This window comes from Dermacentor silvarum, chromosome 2 (assembly GCF_013339745.2).
Source record: "Dermacentor silvarum isolate Dsil-2018 chromosome 2, BIME_Dsil_1.4, whole genome shotgun sequence".
NCBI lineage: Eukaryota > Metazoa > Arthropoda > Arachnida > Ixodida > Ixodidae > Dermacentor > Dermacentor silvarum.
Genome location: NC_051155.1, coordinates 40,336,853 through 40,357,139, shown reverse-complemented (window position 1 = coordinate 40,357,139; position 20,287 = coordinate 40,336,853). Strand labels below are relative to the sequence as shown.

Genomic DNA, 20,287 nt, shown 5'->3' with positions numbered 1-20,287 from the left:
AGACCTAACTGAGTTCTGCACTTGGTTCCTAGTTGATTTTCTGGATAGATCAGTTGAGACAAACTGGCTGTTGTTTAAAAACAAAATGCGTGACCTAATTAATAGATATATACCAACCATTTATGTTACAGAGCGCGTATCGTCCCCTTGGTTCAATAACAACTTAAAACGCCTGAATAACAAAAAGAAGAGACTTTTCCGAGCCGCCAAAAATACTAACAACGCATGCGCTTGGGAAAGATACCAGGTGGCTGAAAAAACATTTCAGCGCTGTGCAGCGGAAGCCAAGCAACGTTTCCTTTCTACTACATTGCCTACAATGTTGCGTAATAATCCAAAGCAATTCTGGAAAACAATTAAACCAGCCCACCATAAAACTGTTTCTTTATGCGACGATCACAATAACCCTCTTCCTGAAGCAGTAGTTCCTGATGTACTTAATGAAACTTTTTCTTCTGTATTCACTCTCGAACCGAATGATGAACTGCCCAATTTTCCTGAATTTAGTTACCCTACTATGCCCGATATACAAGTCAGCCCTCACGGCATCAGCAAACTCATTGACAATCTTAAATTGTCATCTTCTGCAGGCATCGACGGAATTAACTCCAATGTGTTAAAAAATACCAAGCATAGTACAAGTGTCATCCTGTCTCACATTTTCCAACAGTCCCTGTCATTAGGAGTGGTGCCACAGGACTGGAAGGTGGGCAAGATCATCCCAGTCCCAAAGAAAGGTACTTCGTCATCACATAATAGCTATCGACCGATTTCATTAACGTGTGTGGCTTCAAAATTAATGGAGCACGTCATTTATTCGCATGTAACCAAGTTTCTAATCTCTGTTGACTTCTTTCACCCGCAGCAACATGGTTTTCAAAAACGTTTATCTTGTGAGACCCAGCTTGCATTATTTACTCATGACATCAGCTGAAGCATTGATCGCAATATTCCCATAGACGCCCTGTTCCTCGACTTCGAGAAAGCCTTTGACAAGGTACCACACAAGCGACTATTCCTTAAGCTCTCACACCTAAATCTTAACCCCTTTGTCTTCGACTGGCTGTGCGACTTCCTACACAACAGGCAACAGTTCGTCTGTATTAATGGGCATACTTCCTCATTAGCGCCTGTTATATTCGGAGTTCCTCAGGGCACCGTCCTCGGACCATTACTTTTTTTAATCTACATCAATGACCTACCGACAAACATCTCCTCCTGTATTCGACTTTTCGCAGACGATTGTGTCCTTTACCGTCCTATCCATAGCTTCCACGATAACATTTCCCTTCAAAACGATTTACTAACTGTTGAAAACTGGTGTAGAACTTGGCTAATGTGTTTAAATATCAAGAAGACTTCGCAGATCTCATTCCACCGCCGAGCTTCCTACCAAGCACATAGGTACGTCATTTTTGGCTCCGAATTATCTTTAGCTTCATCGTACAAGTACCTTGGTATCACAGTGACTAATGACCTCAGCTGGTCACATCATATAGGAAGCATAACAAATGAAGCTAACCGTGTCCTTGGCTATGTCCGGCGTAACCTTAAGTTTACCCCTCCTCACGTAAAATTGCTAACGTACCAAACGTTCATTCGTCCCAAGCTGGAATACGCATGCGCAGTTTGGGACCCATACCAGATTAACCTACAGAAATCTCTTGAGTCTATTCAAAACCGTGCTATTAGATTTGTCTTCTCATATTATTCATACTATTCTAGCGTCACTTATCTAAAACATACGGCTAATCTTCCCAGTCTTGTGTCACGCAGAAAAATAGCGCGCCTGTCCCTCTACCACAAGTTTTATCACTCGTCTCTTGCTCACTCGATTATCGTACCTGCTCATCGCCTTTCGCTCCGCAACAGTCACTCTAAAGCTGTATACCCACCACCTGCGCGCACTACTGCGCACCTCAACTCATTCTTCATTCGAACAGCGAATGACTGGAATCATCTGCCCACCGACGCTGCGCACCACTCCAACCCGTGCCACTTCAAGTCATTCATCGAAGAACTCGTACAAATGTAACCCACCCCTCATGTAATACCCCATACCAGGGGCATTTGAGGTATCAATAAATAAAAAAAAAAATAATTTACTTTGTTCACAGGAACCTCCCTGAGAAGACTGACGTCAATCCGAGCATTTGTTGAGGTGATTTTACTCTTTGCGGCGTCGGCCATTTTCGTTACGGCGCGGTTTCGCCAAGGTCACCGCCAATGGCACCGCCAATGGCACCGAAAATATAGCCATGCACCTAAGGCTTTCGCCTTCGAAAAACGGAAATTCCGTGGCAGTGAACATAACTCGACCAGGCACCTGCATGCAAATGCGCAAATGGACTCGTCAACTGAGACCAACCGAGATTAAGGGCGTCAATCATGCGACTGCATATCCTGAAACATGCGCCCATCGCCACCGTTTAGCAAGCTTACATTATTCTTGTAGAATCAGCTTTCGAGAAATGAAGCGACAAAAGGGCATTTTTGCTTTTTAGATTCGATCGGACAAAAAGGTGGACAAGGAAAAAATGGACGGAAGGGGGGGGGGGCGGAGGCCGCTGTTTCAAGATTCTGCATCCGCTTTCTCGAAGCAGGGCTGAGCCTCTAAACACCTATCAATAGCAGCAAAACTGCTGATTCACACTAGACTAGCTGGCCGCTCGTCTTATACGCGCGGCGGTTATCAGGTCAGCCATTCCTGATTCGCGATCGTCCATGCTCGACGGTGTCAGCGGTCTTTTTTTACTTTTGCTTTTTTATTGTTAAAACGTGTATTCTGTTATCGTCCAGGGCCGGTATTTTGTAGCGATGACTTTAAAGTAATAATGCCTTTTCGCGCTTATCGCGCTTTGGCAGTGGTCAGAGCGACGGTCCGCTCGCGTTATCAACGGGATCAGCCGGCCGTGAGCGGTGGATGATAAGACTATTCTAAAATAAGTCATAAGGCATCGCTACAAAATCGCGGCCCAGTACACTTCGTGCGTCATCGCGCGAATTTCGAATCTTAAACGTCCGTACGCCACGTGGTGTAAAAGCAGTGAACTAAAGGCGATGTCCGGAATTGCTGGGGTTGTGTGTTAATTTATTTATTTTTATACTGTGGAAGGTACAGTAATATGCCTGAAACAGAGTAGTTCTTGCAAAGTTAACTATATTTCCAGAAATATATGTATATATCTAACTTTAGTACACTGTAACGACCGCAACAGGCGTTGCTACGTCATTTCTAATTGTTCCTTCGGTAATGAATATATTGCGTTGCGATGAAACACTTTGCACGAATCTGTAGTTCTTTTCACTTTTAGGCGTCGTTTATAACAGCTCGATGCTCAGAACATTGAAATATGTATAGCGGTACTCGTAATTTCTTTAAGAGCAACGTACTACCTCCAGAATTATAAAAAGCAAATAGAAGTCCACCCTATGCTGCATATTTTCTTTATTGTCACAAATTAAACATTTTTGCATTTGGTAAAAGCAGCCAGGATTTGGATGTGCACTTGAATGAGAAACGTGAGCGTTGCCGGCACGAGCAACAGCTTGAAAAAGAGCACTGGCAGCGCATATTCACGAATGTCTCCAGTACCGTTCGACAGGAACAGTCATCTTTGTGTCTACCTCCTCAGGGGCATCTGCGTCAGCAGGCGTTTGGTGTATTGCAATATACTGCACCCGAGCCCATGTGGGTTACGACCCTCCGGCGTCTCTCCGTGCGTGGCTTAGCCGTGCCACGGGCAAAGATGATTCCGTGGGTTGAGCTGATGCTCAAGGCTTGGACCTTTAAGGCAACCTGGCGGTGGACACACTGCATTGGGGTCCTCTTCACGCAGACGGCAGCCTCGGGCTGACTCATTTAGGGGAAAACGTTCGCTGCCTTTTCGTATCCCCCTCTCTAAAGAAATGTGTGGTTCGACGACATGTCGTCGTCCTCCCAAATCTACGTCTTCGTGTCTCAATTCCAGTTTGTTCTGTCGTCTACTCACTTTTAAAGCGCAGTCGTTAGGCGCCCGTTCCTCCGACCGCAGCGGCAGATGAAAGAAGTGCGCACGAGGAGAAAAGGGGAGGAGGAGGCTACAGTGAGAGCATGAGGCGGGAGGGCAGGAGGAGCGGAGGGGAGACGGCTTGCGCATGCGCTGAGTTGCCGGCGGTCACGACATCGTCAGCGGCGTGAGTGGTCGGGATGTCGGGAGGTCAATAGTTTACAAAACTTGACTTGCGCGACGATTACCAGGCTCTTTAAAGCCACATGTCAGGAAAACATGGTATAATATTGCCGCTTATGACTTTGCAACGGTACTTACGTGCCTTACGTTTGTATCTTTGTGCACAGCAAGGACGCCATTACTCGACCTTGCATGTGTCGCTTGCACAGATGGTGCCGTTATCCGTGCTACGCTGGACGCAATCCGAGACCGATTTAGCCCCGCGGACGGCGTTGAGTGAGCCGTAGCTCGGCATTGTGTATCTCGATGCGAGCAGAAGTGTTCGGCATTTATCAGAGCTCGCTCAGCCATCGTACGTATAATTCATGTAATTGAAAGCGGTGCTCATCAGGAGTTACGTGGCCTACAAATGCGCAATTGGTGGTAGAAACTTTGCGCTATGGCGCCACTCCATTCAACACGGAGGTCCCACAAATGGCGAGCAAGACAGCGATATATTTAACCCCTTAGACGGCGGCGAAACGTGTCCGTCTCCATAGGTAGCGCAGGCGGAAGACATTGAGGGAAGAGCTGAAGCCCCAATCACCCACGAGTTTGTCGGGCTCGAGTGGTGCAGCGCCACTCGGGCGGCACCAGTATGGGGACCGTTATTATACCCTAGTGCGTAAAGGGCCTCTGCAATATAAAGCCCACTACAAATACGAAGTGAGCACAAATGCACGTACATTAAGGCCTAGTGCACTGCACGGGCCGATTTTCTAAGCCTGGGTCCGGCCCGGGCCCGTTTTTACGTTGTGCTGCCCGCCCGAGCACGACCAAACAATTTATGGCGATACCCGAGCCCGGCCCGGGTCCGGAAATAATCTACGTTACCCGCCCGGCCCCGCGCGCCACCCCTTTACCTTAGGCCCGAGCCCGGCCTGGCCCGGCTCATGATCGGCCCGAACCTGGCCCGAGACCGGAAAAGACCTCCGAGTGGCATTAAAAAAATAAAATAAAGAATAGAATGAGAGGAATTTATTCTTACGGCATAAATACGTGTCATATGCAATTATCAACACCATTTGAGCTGTCTGAAACGCAAATACCAGTGCGCAAAGTAGTACGAATGACCCTGCCAAGCAGTATCACCAGCAGTTGGGACCGGCGCGACCTTGATGCGGCCCAATCCACTTCTATCGCAGCGCCGCCACACTATAGTTTCCACGTCGGGCGCCTCACTGCAAAGCATGCGCCGCCCCAGCCGCTCGTCCCCCTCAACCGTATTCTAGTACACAGTAGCCGAAGCGCAGCCATGACCGGTCGTGAGTGCAGCGCATGGATTGAGTAAATGGAGAAAGAAAGCTTATCGTTCCTCCATGGTGCAGCCTAATGCCCTGCTACTAGGCGGCCTGTTGAGAACATGCCCGCAATCATGGGTGGACGCAGTGCCATATTTCAGCCGCGTGACGAATTATCTTATCTTACAAGTCATCATTTTACCAATTCGCTTTTGAATTATCAGCAAGTCGCGAACGCGCTTACCCCGCGCTGAAAGCATTAATTACATTGATTTAGGTAAGGAATACAATGGCATTCTTTAGGTTGAGACGACTTCGGTGTTTCTGTACTTTTACATTCTATTCAGATAGCGCAAAATACGACAGAAGGAGAAACGGGAAGTACACAGGAGTAGCACTGCTAGCTTCCAGCTGCGCCGGGGCAACATATTTATTTGAGTGGAGACGCGCGAAGATAACTCGCTGCACGTTGCATGCAGACCACCAGAAAGTCCGAGCTCGGCCCTAGCCCGGGTCAAAAAGCACACGCCGTACCCGAGCTCGGCCCGAGCCTCTGAAAAAACTGCCTTAACCGGCCCGACCCGGCCTACAAGCCGGGCTGGGCCGGGGCTTTCGGGTAAGCCGGAGCCCGTGCAGTGCTCTAGTAAGACCATGATAAGCTGTAACAGAAAGTAAGCACGTGAGATTTTTAATGCGCGAATAAACATAACTTGTATATCTGGTTACGTCATTTCTCTACCCATACCCCTCTGCAACACGCCCAAGACTTTTTCCGTACCCCACTGCGACTGCGTCCCTAAAACAGCCTACCGGACATTTCTCGCACAAGAAAAAACTAGCTTTGCGGCTTCTTATTTATTATCAGACATAAATATAGGCTGATGATGATGATGATTGTTTTTAAGGAATCATGAGGTAGGTAAGGAGACAGGGATAATTGGAGATCACAGGGAGCGGCATTCGTCCTGCAGTGCACATAAATATAGGCTGATGATGATTATCTTTTAAGGACGTCGTTGCCTGTCATCTCTCTCATTAATATTTACTGTAGTAAAGCAAAGTACAAAATATGTAAACAGCGTGACTCCCGCAGTGTGCATGCGCAAATATTTGTGTATAGAGGAGGGCAGCAATCGTTAGATGGTGGTCGTCACTGTGTAGCATAATGCTGCTGTCGCAGTAAATGAGCTCAGATTCGATGGAATAGCTCAAGTCTGCTGCCCTTTCTTGTTTCACATTTACTCGCACATAATCAGGTACCATTTTCCAGCACACGTCTGTGCCCTTCTGCTATCGTTGCTTCTCAATATTCGACAGTGCGCCAATAAAGATGGCTCACTTCACGATTCGCCATGGACTCGCGCCGGGTACAACCGCTTGCGACGTGGCAATATTTTCTCTGCACACGTTTGTCATCGATCATCTATGCTCTCGCGTCGAAAAACTCTTCAGCGTTCACTAAATCCGCCGTCGACTAAAGGTAAGGTGTTCGCAAGCTTAACTTGTTAACAAAAAGTTCAGTAATCGACACTGTCTACAAGTTGCTGTATTTAAATACGCTTACACATTTTAACAAATACAAGTTACCACGTAATCAGAAGTGTAGAATGTGTATACCATTAACTTGTTTATACGTACAACCACTAAGATCTCACCTATAAGTGGATGCTAAAACACGCGTTTTGTGCAAAAAAGGTAGAAGTGCAAGAAATTGGCCAAGACTAGTTCATTTTACCGGTTTTGTAGTGGCGCCAAAAGTATGCATTTAGCCCTTCCGGACTATGTCCCGCAATCTTAAGATCCCATTTCATTCCTATTCCATCCCAATTGATGCCATCATTCAGTTCTCATGACATTCCGGGTATTTGAAAATGTGGAATGATTTTCGAATCATTACAGCTCCTCAGTTGCCACTCCGTAACTCTAGTCTGGACGCGCTTCCCGCGCCAGCATAGACACATTCACTCTTTTTCCCGTGCGACAGTGTTCTCGGGAAATTATAAATAGCTGCTTTTTTAACGTTACATCGCCGGCGCAGGCTAGCGTATATAAGTTTTGCTTGAAAAACTCCCGATACAGCTCTTTGTTGCTTAATACGTGCTACGTAAAATATTTTTTTTCGAGCGTGAAAGAAGCCCCGCGAATACATGCCAAATTGCCGCGCGAATGGCCACTCGAGGCACTTTGCGTGTATTCGCGGGCTTCCTTGACGCTCGGAAAAACGCTTATGTAGCACATATTTAGCAACATAAAGCTGTATGGGAAGTTTTAACGCGACAGCGTTAAGGGCCCAGGTGTCGCAAAAAATGCGGCGTCGGCGTCCGGCGTCGGCGTGCGATGTCAGCATCGTTGGCGGAGAAAATCATCCCCAACCTCCCCGACCGCGCAGGCCCTCCACGTGGCGCAAGGTTCTGGTGAACAAAAATTGAATTTCTTACAGTGAAATCCGTCAGAAGAATGGTAAAGTACGACTTTACCATTCGGCGTCGGATTCGCCGTCGGATTGTTTACCATTCGGCGTCGGATTGTAATTGGAATGTACGAGAAAACAATTCTGCTACGAGGAAACTCAAGCACAAACCCCTTTTCCAGCATTTCTACCAGACCTACAGCCGCGCACTCGGGTACTTAACTTGCGAAAATGATATCCAGATAGCGCTCGCATCCTAGGCAGGTCAAATTGGGACTTCGCCTGCTAATTCGTTTTGGACACGTGCGCACGTCGGGGCAATAACAACAATTAATAAAATAATAAAAGCGGTGCTACGGCCTTCATTTTTATTATAAGACCACTTATATTGGCCCTGGAAAAACGTCTTTCCAGCAATGCATTTCTGTTTAAAAGTGAAGCCGACTTTAAGGAGATCGGTTTTAACTTGGTCTTTGTAATCTTGCTTTCCCACGTTCAGTGTTGGAGTGAATGAAGCCTACTTGCCGGAATCGAATGATGCCATGCGAACGGGTCCCGATAACGCTTTCGCGTTCTGCTCCTAGACGCGAAGCTTAAGCGTCCTCCTATTTTTTGTTGCTCTCCAATTTTCTCGTTTACTCTTTGCATTTAAATATAATATTTCAGAAATTTATTATTTTTATTAAAACTAAATATGTAATTAGGCGGAATGCAAAAAATTAATCTCAGTATCTTCAAGCGACGGCAAACAAGATTACCTTGGTTCCGTCCAGTGACCTGGCATTTGCGTATTTTTAAATATTGTTGCATGTTAGTTGGGACACCCTGTATAGAAAGGCAATGTGAATGTTACGCACATATGTGAGTGTGCAAAACTATACGCATCCACCGCTATAGCTCAGTAGGTAAAGTGCTCGACTACTCAGCTCAAGGTCGCGTTCTTCATTCATGGTCGGGGCGCCCAGATATAAAGCCGTGATAACCACAGCTGCTTATTTGTTGCCTAATTGTTTATATTTGTTTGATGAGGAGTAATCAAACTAGGAATGCTGTAAAAAATTATAGGGTCTTTAAAAACTACGGCGTGCCTGATGAGGCACGCCGTAGTGGGGGACTCCGGAAATTTGGACCACCTGGGGTTCTTTAACGTGCACCTAAATCTAAGTACACAGGTGTTTTCTCACTTCGCCCCCATCGATGTACGGCCGCCTTGGCCGGGATTTGATCCGGTGACCTCGTGCTCAGCAACCCAACACCTTAGCCACTGATCAACCAGGCTGGTCAAGGAATGCTGTAGGCTTACGTTTCGACAAAGACACATTGCTTCATTCAAATGCCCTTGTCGAAATGTTAGTTTAAAGCCATATTTCTTGTTCCATTCCTCACCATTTCAAGTTTCCATCTTCCTTTGATGTTCTGTTATTTGATATTGGTTGGGGCGTTTAAGAACGCCAAGTGGTTGAATTTAATTTGCAGTCCTCTACAACACCATGACACATAGCTCATATGTAGTTTTTGGACGCTAAATACCAAATTAGGATTTCTTAAGAGCTACACGTAGAAAAATACTCGCGGTTAGTTTACATTTCCTTCTCTAGAAAGTCACGTCACTTTGCGAGTGTCTTTGAGTGCATGTCTGTAACACAAGGAAGTAGTGCCGTGTGAAAATACTTTGTTTTAACCACGTAGTAATTGCAGGTGTCTTTTTGCTCGCAGTTCCCTAAACTTTGGTGCCATCGGCGGGCTTATTGCTCACGAGATGCTCCATGCCTTCGACGCAAGCGGTGAGAATAAGCTACATTATTATATGTTTAGCGCATGGATCAGAGATGCTTCATTCGGAGGCCAGTCATGACGAAGATTACAGTACAGGGATTGTAGTTGCCAAGTATTTAGCTTGCAGCTCCCGAGTTAAATCTGCCTCCCAAAAAGAAGAACTGGCTGTGCCTTATCGGTTAGCAGCGCTATAGTGTTGTCAAGGGCAACCTGAGCTCGAAAGCATGGCGAAAGCGTGGAAAGCGTGGCGAAAAAGAAGGCTGGGGAAGACAAATGGCAATGGTGTCTTTTCTATAGAAAATTTTTATTTATTCGCAGCATTCGCGAAAAGTAACCAATTGCATATAATGATTGCCATCTTCCGCAAACGCAGTAAGATGTAGTGGAGGGACGGAACGCCCACTGCTGAAATATGAAGCAGAATTAGTTTGGCAATATATCCAAATCATCAGTGCACTGTGCTATGCTGAAGTATTCTATCCAAATATAAGTGAGGTTTCATATTGCCCTCAGTTTAAAGAGAGTTAGAGGAACGTTGGCAACTACGTGACAGACTTGTCAGCAATGAGGTAGTAATCGGCGAGACTGGACGGCATCACAATCTATAACTTCAGACCTGAAGTCAACGTGCGTGCGCAGAGTAGAAAATCAAATGAATTAATTGACACTTGCCAATGTGACGCTATAAACAGAAAACTCTGTTTAGAAGGAACAGCATATACGTCGTCAAAGCTGAGCATTGCAATCTGAGCAACATTTTTTGTCATATAGTAACGTCATCAATGCAAGTCGATATGTAATATGCGGTACCTAGTACCGCAACCTAATATGGATTATACGTAGTAGCTAAAAAAACGGAAACTCCTTGTTTAACTACCTATGAGTGCAGAGCAGCTTAGCGAAATGTGATCAAGCAAACAAGCCGCATGCTGGAGTAGAATAAGAGCCGATATAATAAAACATCACGGGTATATATATATATATCACTTGAAAAGCATGGCGGCATACTCAATGGCAGCGGACGTAAAGTGCACCCGGGACGTGACAGAATGGCAACATGTTTTTACAGCGTAAGCTGTTATGGGCTCATTCTAATAGCCGTTTCGCTTGGCGACGGTGTCCGCCGCTACCGCCGGTGGTTTCCGTAGCCGCTATCGCCGGGCATGAGAAATACCCAGTACCCACCGGGATCAAACCCGCACCCACTGCGTGGGAGTCAGCTGCTCTACCACTGAGCCATGCCAGCGCTTTCTGCCCGGCAGCGGTAAAATGCCGTACAAATGCACCTTAGCGCTATGGGAAACACGCGATGTGACGTGCGTGCCGCGTAGCTTCGGTACGTGCACACTTTGCATTGTATTTGCATATTATTACACCAGGTTGCATGCCACCTAGGAGACGCACAGGTAGCGGTACAAGGTAGAAGGTTCGTGGATTTAAAAAATACTAGAAAAAATTTATTGTGCACCTGATTAAATCAAGCAGGCTACTGACTATCCCCGCCGCGTTTCAAAGGGCTGCCAATAATAATAATAATAATAATAATAATAATAATAATAATAATAATAATAATAATATTAATAATAATAATCATTACCTGGCTATGTGACTGTTTGTCACCGCTTGGTTTCAAAGGGATGCCAATATATCCTTGTCATTATCATCTTCATTGGCATCGTAGCGTGACATTTGTCAAGCGATGTTACATGCGCATCGCGCAGCATCCATACGTACGAAAATTGCATTACAGTTGCGCTATATTCTACCAGGTATCCCGACATGTAGTCATTGCATATAGCAGTTTAATGTTGCACGTAGCTGGACCTGGTTAACCCAAGTAGGCTAGGTGACTATTTGTCACTACCTCGTTTCAAAGGCGATGCCAATAAACCATTATCGCCATCAACAGCATCGCATCGTGCCAATGGGTCAAGAGATGTGACATGTGCTCCACGTAGTCTGGATGCCTGTGTTTACTATTCAGTACACGTTATGGCGCCTACTACCAAAGTATACAAACTTCTGCTTAAGAAAATTGTAGAGCTACGCGCGAGGCTGCAACTAGGCAACGTCAGGCTCAGCTCTGTGCCGAACCCGACGTGTGGCGGCACAAGCCACAGCTCGCCGTCGACGCCGGGCGGACAGATGAAACTGTTCTCGTAAGAACGAAGCGAAGAGACTTCGCCGCGAAGACCCTGTAGTGCTTGGTGCAGGAAATTAACCTGCTATGAAGCCATTCTCCAGCTTACGCTGTGACTGTGCTGTGTGTGCTGCGCAGGCCTTTGACTTTTATCCTCGAGAGCAAAGACTTAAAGAACGGAAATACTACAGGCGAACTGCCTAGCTTGCAGTATATTAGCCAACAGTCAATAAGGCAATTTGAAACAGTATCAGGGCAATCTGCAATGTAGCAGATTGCCAAAGTAATGCCATAGATTCACTGAACATCGTGAGATACACTTGCAGAATACTTATTTCTTACGTCTATTGGTTGATGTTATGAGGCATGCAGCTGCTGTGACGCATGGGCATATCGAAATGCACTTCGTAGGTGGACCTCATCCTCCACGTGCAAGACGAGAAACACGCCGTCGCATTCACTTCCTCTTCAATTATGGTTATAGCAAGACAGACGATGTGACTAGTGTCTTGTTGGAAATGCAACAAGGCTGGAAATGCAACAAGCGTCATCAAATACGGTGCAGTGATTGCCGAGAAAAACAATTTCGCCGTTCCCGATTAGTTAGAAGCGCCCGAATTAAATCTGCCTCCTAAGAAGAAGAGCTGGGCGTGCCTTGTCAAGGCATAGAGGAGATAGCCCATCGTTTATTATACTGACAAAGACGGTGCAAAAAAAGACAGGAAAATGAGGCAATGGCAGTTGATCATTAGGCGGCAGATAAGAAGGAACAAATTAGTATTTTTGGCGATTCAGCCTACGTTTGACGTCGATCAATGTAAAAGTGCCCCGGCGTGTGCGTGTAATTTCAGTGCGAAAGCTGGTACTGGGCTAGTGAATGCTGGCCTCATTCTATTCTGCTGCCGTGATGTTCTGAAACTTCTCCGCTGCAAGCGCGATGTAGTCAGTGCTCATCCACGTGCTGAAGCCAGAGTCACTGCGCGCGGCAGTCTATTCCGTCACCCCTCGGGTCATGGGTGTAGGATAAGCCTAGAACGACCCTTCATGCGCTATCTGTCCTTCAAGATGGTACAGTCACCCGGATGACGCATAGGTTCCCATATATGTGACGAGCTACTGTAGATCAATTAGATGATAGGCAGAGCCTGTTTACTGCTGTACGAGGTGTAGTTGGGCGTTTAGGCTAATTTAATCGGGGCGGCTTTCAGCTCCGCGATCGGCCTCTTTTGTTGGGTAATTTCAATGCATGGCGTACTTCGCAATGAAATTTTCTAATGTAAAACCATTTTCTTGCATTGTCTAGATTGTCTAAAATTCCCTAATTTATGATTTCGTTGTCGTGTTTTTTTTTTGCGAAAATTCTTGTTTGAAGTGGTTTTCGTGATTTGTGAGAGAGGCTAGAAATCTACCTACCTATACGGTAAAGTGCGGGTGACACTTTAAAAAAAACGTTGTGTTTAAAATCTTAAGGCGTACGGTGGAGTTTGCAGATGCAAGAAGGTATAGGTGAAGATGGCTGAGTGGTGACTCTTTCTAGCAGCGGACATGCATAACGGTATAACCATGCTGAGTACCACAAATCATTTCTTTTATTAAAGCTATGATATTAAAAAAGGTTGGATCAAACGTAACTCTGGATTCTAATGATACAGCGGCGTTTAAAAACAAAACTAAGTGTTTTTTCAACCAATACAAAAACGCCAGCGAGACTCTGTGGAAGGTGAGTATTTCATCGCTTTCTATTCGGCTGTGACATTCGTCACATTTAGTTCGTTTCTTCTTTTATCATTGCGCGAATGTTGAAGTATTGCCCTGTTGCAAACAGCACCCATCTAATGGATCTGGATAACGCGTGAAGAGCGACCACAGTCGGAGAGTTTGCATTTCCCCCCCCCCCCCGGGGGGGGGGGGGAGGCTGCGGCTTGACGAGCTTTTCAACCCCCTCTCTCTCTTTATGTGTATATAGTGGGAACATAATGTTACACGTTTCTAGCCTAATAACAATCATTGCCAGTAATTACGAGAAAACTCGATCGTTTTGTGCCTATATTCATGCGTTCCACAAGCCACGATGTGTTTCCCTGATGACCTCCGCGAACTAGACGAGGGGTTTGTTTTGATTTGGTGAAAATAAGGGGGGGGGGGAGATGTGTTAGCAAAGGTCAGGGTGCACGTGTTAGTTCCGGTTATATGCACGGTGATCAAAGTTAGGTTGACAAGTTGTTTTAAATGCGAAGTATTTCTTTTCGAACCTTTCCTACTTTGCCAGTTTCTATCTAGCCGCCTACGTCTTTGTGCTCTCATGGTCGTTTCATGAACTTGTATACCAAAACTGGCATACTATGACAAGAGTATATGACAAACTTAAATGGTATGTCATGAAACGAATGTCATGACATGCGTGTCATGTAGATCATGACGTAGCCTCCTAAGTTTTGGTGCTCTCATGGCCGTTTCGTTAGCATGGTAGGTGCCAAAATTGGAATAGTCTGACAGGAGTGTATGGCGAACATAAGTGATAGGTCATGACATAAATGTCATGACATGCGTGCCATGGAGGTCATTACACTGACGCAGCAAAAAAAAAATTAACAATCAAAAACCACTGAAATGGATTCGGACGTGTGTACTAAGTGAAGAAAACACTAAAGGATGCTGGTAGAAGTCATAGTCATGAGCATGACTCAGAAAAAAATGACAATTACTCAGCGAAAAAAAAGATTGAAACTGACGTGGGTACTAAGGGAAGGAAGCACTAAAAAATGATGGTAGAAGTCATATTCATGGGCGCGACTCAACGAAATCGACAATGACTAAGCGAAAAAGCCGGCATATCCCACGCCCTGTGGGAATCGGTGTTATGAAGCAGTGTACGGGGAGCCTACCAATTTCACGAAACGACCATGAAAGCACCAAGACGCAGGCGGCTCTTTCATGACCTACATGACACGCATGCCATGACATTCATGTCATGAGTCCTCAGTAGTCCCTTTAGCCACACCTAAGAGACCTTAAGACAAAAGCCTTAGTCGTGCTCATGATTATGACTTCCACCATCAACCATTAGCCTTGTCCTTCACTTGGCCTTGTCCGAACCCATTCCATTGGTTTTTGAGTGTTAAACTTTTTATGCAGAGTCTTTCTGATTTTTGCCGAGTCATGGTCATGACCATGACTTATACGACAATCCTTTACTGTTTCCTACACTAAATTTGTTTTAATTAATTTATTTATTATAACCTTAGGGTCAATGGCATTACAGAGGGGAGTGGGGACTGAGTTGAACATAAGTTATGCCTCACATCAGCAGCAAACAACCCAAAATATACTAGTATACTTATACAATTTTAGCGGATCACAAACCAGAGTACATAAATATTATTTCTAGGTAGTCAATCTAGTTAATTCAACGCACATAGACAGGGTAAACCAAGATGCATTAGGTACATAAACGATCACGAGTGCACAATTCATGGTAAGAAAAACATTCGGGAAAACAAAGGGAAACAAAACGGGAAAACAAGAATACTCAAACTTAAATGTCGCGTAAAGTTTGTTTAAAACGTTTAGTATCATTTATGGAGGCAACAGTTACGGGAAGGTGATTCCACTCACCAGATGTCTGTGGGACTAATGAGTGTAAGAAGGAGTAGGATCTACAGGATGGAATACCAACTTTGTAAGGTGTGATGTGATACCGAAAGAAGCTCGTGTCGTAACACAGGGTGATGATATATCTTAAGAAAAAGAAATAGCCGGCAAATGTTTACGCCATGATGATAAGGGTGCTAACTCTAGGTTAGATTTCATTGTGGTGATGCTGGCTGTTCTGTTATAATTGGAGTATATGAATCTTGTGGAATTGTTCTGCATCATTTCTACTGAATATATTAAGTTACTCTGACTAGGAACCCAAACTGAGGCGGCGTATTCCAGTTTAGGTCGGATAAGTGTTTTGTAGAGCATTAGTTTAAGAGACTGTGGCGCACGTGAGAAATTGCGTCGGACATAACCTAACGATCTGTTAGCGTCGCTTATTACGTGCGCAATGTGTGTCTTGCAGGTAAGGTCAGATGAGACGTGAACACCAAGGTCTTTATAAGATGATACACAATTTAGTGGGATGTTATCAATGTAATTGGCTGGTAGGGTGTTATTACGTCTGTATACTCGCATTGGCGTGCATTTGCTTATGTGTACTTCCATGCGCCATGTATTGCACCATGAACTGATAGCATGAAGATCATATTGAAGAATGGCTGTATCATGGTTACTAGTACTTTTCGAAATATTACGCAGTCGTCAGCAAAGAGATGAATATGAGATGTAATACAAGAAGACAAGTCATTAATATAGATTAAAAATAGTAGCGGTTCAAGGACAGAGCCTTGTGGTGCACCCGTGGAAACCAGATTAAGGGATAGTCATCGTTGTTGGCAGAAACGAACTGAGAACGACTGGACAGGAAATACTCAAGCCATGTAAGTAACTTGGGATCAAGGTTAAGTTTATGCAATTTATACGTTAGTAAACTATGACATACCTTATCAAACGCTTTAGAAAAATCTAGAAATACACAGTCCGCAAGAGAAGAACGATCAAGATGCCCATGCCTGTGTCAGAACCCATTTCAGTGGTTTTTGAGTGTTAATTATTTTTCGCTGAGTCATTCACGTTTTTGCTGAGTCATGCTCATGAATATGACTTCTACCATCATCCTTTAGTGTTTCTTTTACTTCGTGCCCACGTCCGAGCCCATTTCAGTGTTTTTTGAGTGTTAATCTTTTTTTCGCTTAAGTCATTGTCATTTTTGCTCAGCCATGGTGTTATAGTGTTATTACGTTGTACTGGAGGGCGCCACGGGTGGCCCCTAGTTTGTATATATTGCCGCTACTAATCGATTAAAGCGATCTTCGTTCGCCTACTGTCGTGCTTGCTTGCACTGGCTGCCGCTCCGTATGGCCAGTCGGAGATACAACAGATGGCGATGAGGGTAAGAAGGAGTGGACTGGAATAAGTTGCAAGACGAGCCTCCTTCAGCCACCAGAATTCCTGCCAGCGCCGCGAAATCCAGCGATTACGTGGATGCAATGGCGCAAGCTGTTTGAAAATTATCCGCTGGCCTCGGGGAACAAGGCCCACCCTACTGGTCACCGCCAAGTGCTTTTGCTGCGCTGTTCGGCCGTGGAAGGTCAGCGCATTTTCTACGCATTACCAGAACAACAGTCATCGGCTTCGACAGGAAAAGAGCAAGATACGGGCACGGCCCAGAAGACGACGTGCGAACAGGATGAATTTACCATCGCTTTGGCAAAGCTCAAAGATTACTTCGTCGCAACAACTAATATCGTTGTTGAGCGGCAGCGGTTCCGCCAGCGTGCTCAACTGCCGGGGGAATCGGTGGTTTCGTTCGTCACAGGTCTACGTGAGCTTTCTGTTACATGTGACTTTGGTACACAGTTGGAAGAATTCATTCGGGACCAGCTCGTGGAAAAGACTGGCCACCGCCAGCTACGGGAACGACTACTGCTAGAAGGTTCCGCTCTGACTTTGCAACGTGCGCTCCACATTGCCAGAATCATGGAAGCAACGGAACAACATTCCCTGCAACTTACCCCATGTACGGATGTTCACGTAGTGCACCGCCTTGCATCGTCATCATTCATGCGACGGGAGTGCTCTGCGGTCTCTAGAGCGGTGCTAGACCAGCCACCTCAAGAATTTGTTGGCGCTGCGGCTCCCCGAGGCACATGGCAAGTTCTTCAACGTGCACAGCCAGAACAAGAACGTGCAACAAGTGTGGTAAGTTGGGTCAGTTCGAGTGTATGTGCAAGAGCCCAGGCAAGCACTAGCCATTCGAGAGGTCACTGACGAAGAGGATATTCAAGTCATGACAGTTCTTGGCTGACGGCATACAACAGGAATACACGTAGACGTGCAAGTACACGCTGTCACTATTTCACTTCTAGTGGACACTGGCTCTGCGGTCTCAATTTTGTCTGCAACTACATACAAGAATATGAGGCTTCGACTTCGTTGCGATCGTCTTCCGCCACCCTCTTCGATTTTTCACGCAGTCGCATCGCTGTTCAGGCATGTTTCGGCGCTCCCGTTGTGTTCCGCGACCGCCAGGCAGACGTGCTTTTCTATGTCGTACCTGAAGGGACGGCCATCATGGGGTTGGACGCCATCATCGCCCTGCGTTTGCAAATCGATGGCAGGTTTGTTAACTGCATGATATCTTCGCAGGTACCGCAGGGCATTCCAAATAATTTATGCACCGAATTTGCACACTTGTTCGGCGGGAAGCTAGGTCTAGCTAGAAACTTCATTCACAATGTGCGAGTTTGTGAAGGCGTAACCCCGGTCATTGCGAAATTGCGAAGATTACCGTTGGCAGTAAGGGACCAAGCGTCCGATGAACTCAAGCATCTTTAACGCGTGGGTGTCATCGAAAAAATTGATAATTCTGAATGAGTCTTGCCGCCTGTCATTGTGCGGAAAAAGGACGGGCCCATATGTTTATGCGTTGACCTACGCCAGCTTAACAAGGCGATTGTTGTCGATAAATTTGCACTGCCGCACACAGAAGAGCTCCTCAAGAAGCTGCATCGCGCAAAGTGCTTTTCGAGACTGGATTTAGCTGCAGCGTACCACCAAGTTTCATTTAGCGCAGAAAGAAGAGATTTAACAGCGTTTATTACGGACCAAGGACTATACCCATTTCAGCGTGTATGTGTAGGACTTGCTTCAGCACCGTCAGCCTACAAAAAATGATGACTACAATTTTGCGATCTTGCCGAAACACCTTCTGCTACATTGATGACATTATTGTATTTGGCAGTTCGCTTGACGAATATAACGCAAACCTTTGCAGTGCATCAGCGATAACGGGCTGAAGCTAAATCACAAGTGTATCATGCAGAAAGGAATTCAACAAGAGGGGACACTCTCTAGGGCCCAGCGGCCGAATTGACTGCAGCGTGCCAAGCGGTCGGCGTCAATCACTTCCGGTTTCGGTTTGGGCGCGCGTATTTTGAACGCAAGCTAGCCGCCGGCTGCGCCCCCACCGCCTCTTTTTTTTTTTGCTCTTCGTGCAGAATCCGTTTATTATTTAGTAAAAATGATTGCTTACGATCTCGTAAAGTCCCATCGAATTTGTGCCACGTGCAATTTCACAAAGTAGACGCAAGACCTTTTGTGCAATGAGGATATAGTTATTTTTGCTCTATATAAGAGCTCGTTCCACGCTTTTTGTGCGTTCATCCATCGTTGTGACCCCAGCAGGTAAGGCAGTAGTTCCTGTGTGAAGCTCCACCGGACGGCAACAGCTGAAAAAAAGTAAATTACAAGCATGTTGCATTTACAAGCACGTAACAGCATGTTACAAGCATGTGTCATTTTGGTATTTAGACATAGGAATACTGCGTGTAGAGGCGTAACGTGCGAAAGGGTGAATGGGCGGCATTACAAACAATAGCAGTTCGCTTTTACATACATGGCGTAGAAAAATACCGGACTCATCCCAAACAATACCATAAAATATGAAAACATCTGATTTCCAAGCGTTCCCCCATTTCCGGGCATTATTTCCTGCACTTTGGCAGCACAAATACACGGGCGACTTCGCGTTTCCAAAACGTGGCCTCGGGCGACGCGATGGTACGCTACATACATAGAGACGGATGCAACAGGCACTCAAGACAAATGCGTGGGTGCAAAGCCTTTTTTCAGTCTTTTAGAAGACGGAATTTTCGAATTACAAGTTTCTGATGTGTTCCTCGGCGTTATCTTTCGCGCGTTCTGCCGGCGCCAGCAGCACAATCCCATGTTATCACTCTTGGCAATCGCCCATCGCGTTTTCAACAGGCGTGAGTACCGAAAGAAGGTATATGTTGTTGCGGAGCCATAAAAAACGTCAGACTTGTCCCTCTAAGATTCATTACACGCCAAACTAACTTTATCACCACGGCCGAGCTGCTTATTTCTAACTGCATCACAGCGCGCTGTGCGGCCAGCGTGCCACAAAAGTACCCCAGAAAGTAACGAAATTATTTTTCAGTAATGTCTAGCATCAGATAAAGCGGCACAAACTTCTCCTAGCAAGATTCACCAGACTACGCACCACGGTCGAGTTAGTTCTCACTAACTGCGACACGGCGCCCTGTGCGGCCAGTGTGGCTCAAAAACCTAAATAAGTTACCATAATCGCCTAGGAAGCGTCGGAAACATGTCTCAGCACGATTCATGAACTCAATTTAACTGCGCCAGGATGGCCGAGCTGTTTTTCGCTAACTGCGTCTTAAGTCTCGGTCCCGTGCTGTAAGCCGAATTGCGTCGTAGACTGTGAACAAGATTTCTCACCTTGCCGTAGTCCAATAGTGCAGTGGTGTCTTGTCCCAGTGCAGAAAGAACGCAAGAATACGCCGAGAGCCCAATAAACCAGGTTACATTTAAAAAAAACGCATTTCCCCGAAGGGGAGTATGAGGAAGTGCGAAGCACGGGGTG

The 20,287-nt window shown here is 45.8% G+C and overlaps 2 protein-coding genes across 2 annotated transcripts in view; both read left to right on the top strand.

Moving 5' to 3' along the window:
• The window catches only part of LOC119439977 (membrane metallo-endopeptidase-like 1), a 668,359-nt gene extending 654,813 nt beyond the window's left edge, over positions 1-13,546 (top strand). The window contains exons 16-17 of the mRNA XM_049662695.1: positions 9,579-9,646; positions 13,377-13,546. Coding sequence (XP_049518652.1) covers positions 9,579-9,646; positions 13,377-13,531 — 223 coding nt within the window. The 3' untranslated portion in view covers positions 13,532-13,546. The remainder of the gene's footprint in view (positions 1-9,578; positions 9,647-13,376) is intronic.
• Positions 13,547-16,765: 3,219 nt separating this feature from the next.
• LOC125943402 (uncharacterized) lies at positions 16,766-18,677 on the top strand. Its single transcript, XM_049662694.1, has 4 exons — positions 16,766-16,771; positions 16,819-17,531; positions 17,856-17,999; positions 18,656-18,677. Exons 1-4 carry the CDS (start codon positions 16,766-16,768, stop codon positions 18,675-18,677), a joined length of 885 nt encoding a protein of 294 aa, XP_049518651.1.
• Positions 18,678-20,287: the final 1,610 nt, after the last annotated feature.

Coding starts and splice junctions, on each gene's coding strand:
- LOC125943402 (XM_049662694.1), top strand. Junction 17,532..17,855: donor GCGGCTCCCCGAGGCACATG/GCAAGTTCTTCA, acceptor TTTTTCACGCAG/TCGCATCGCTGTTCAGGCAT. Junction 18,000..18,655: donor CGTTTGCAAATCGATGGCAG/GTTTGTTAACTG, acceptor AAACCTTTGCAG/TGCATCAGCGATAACGGGCT.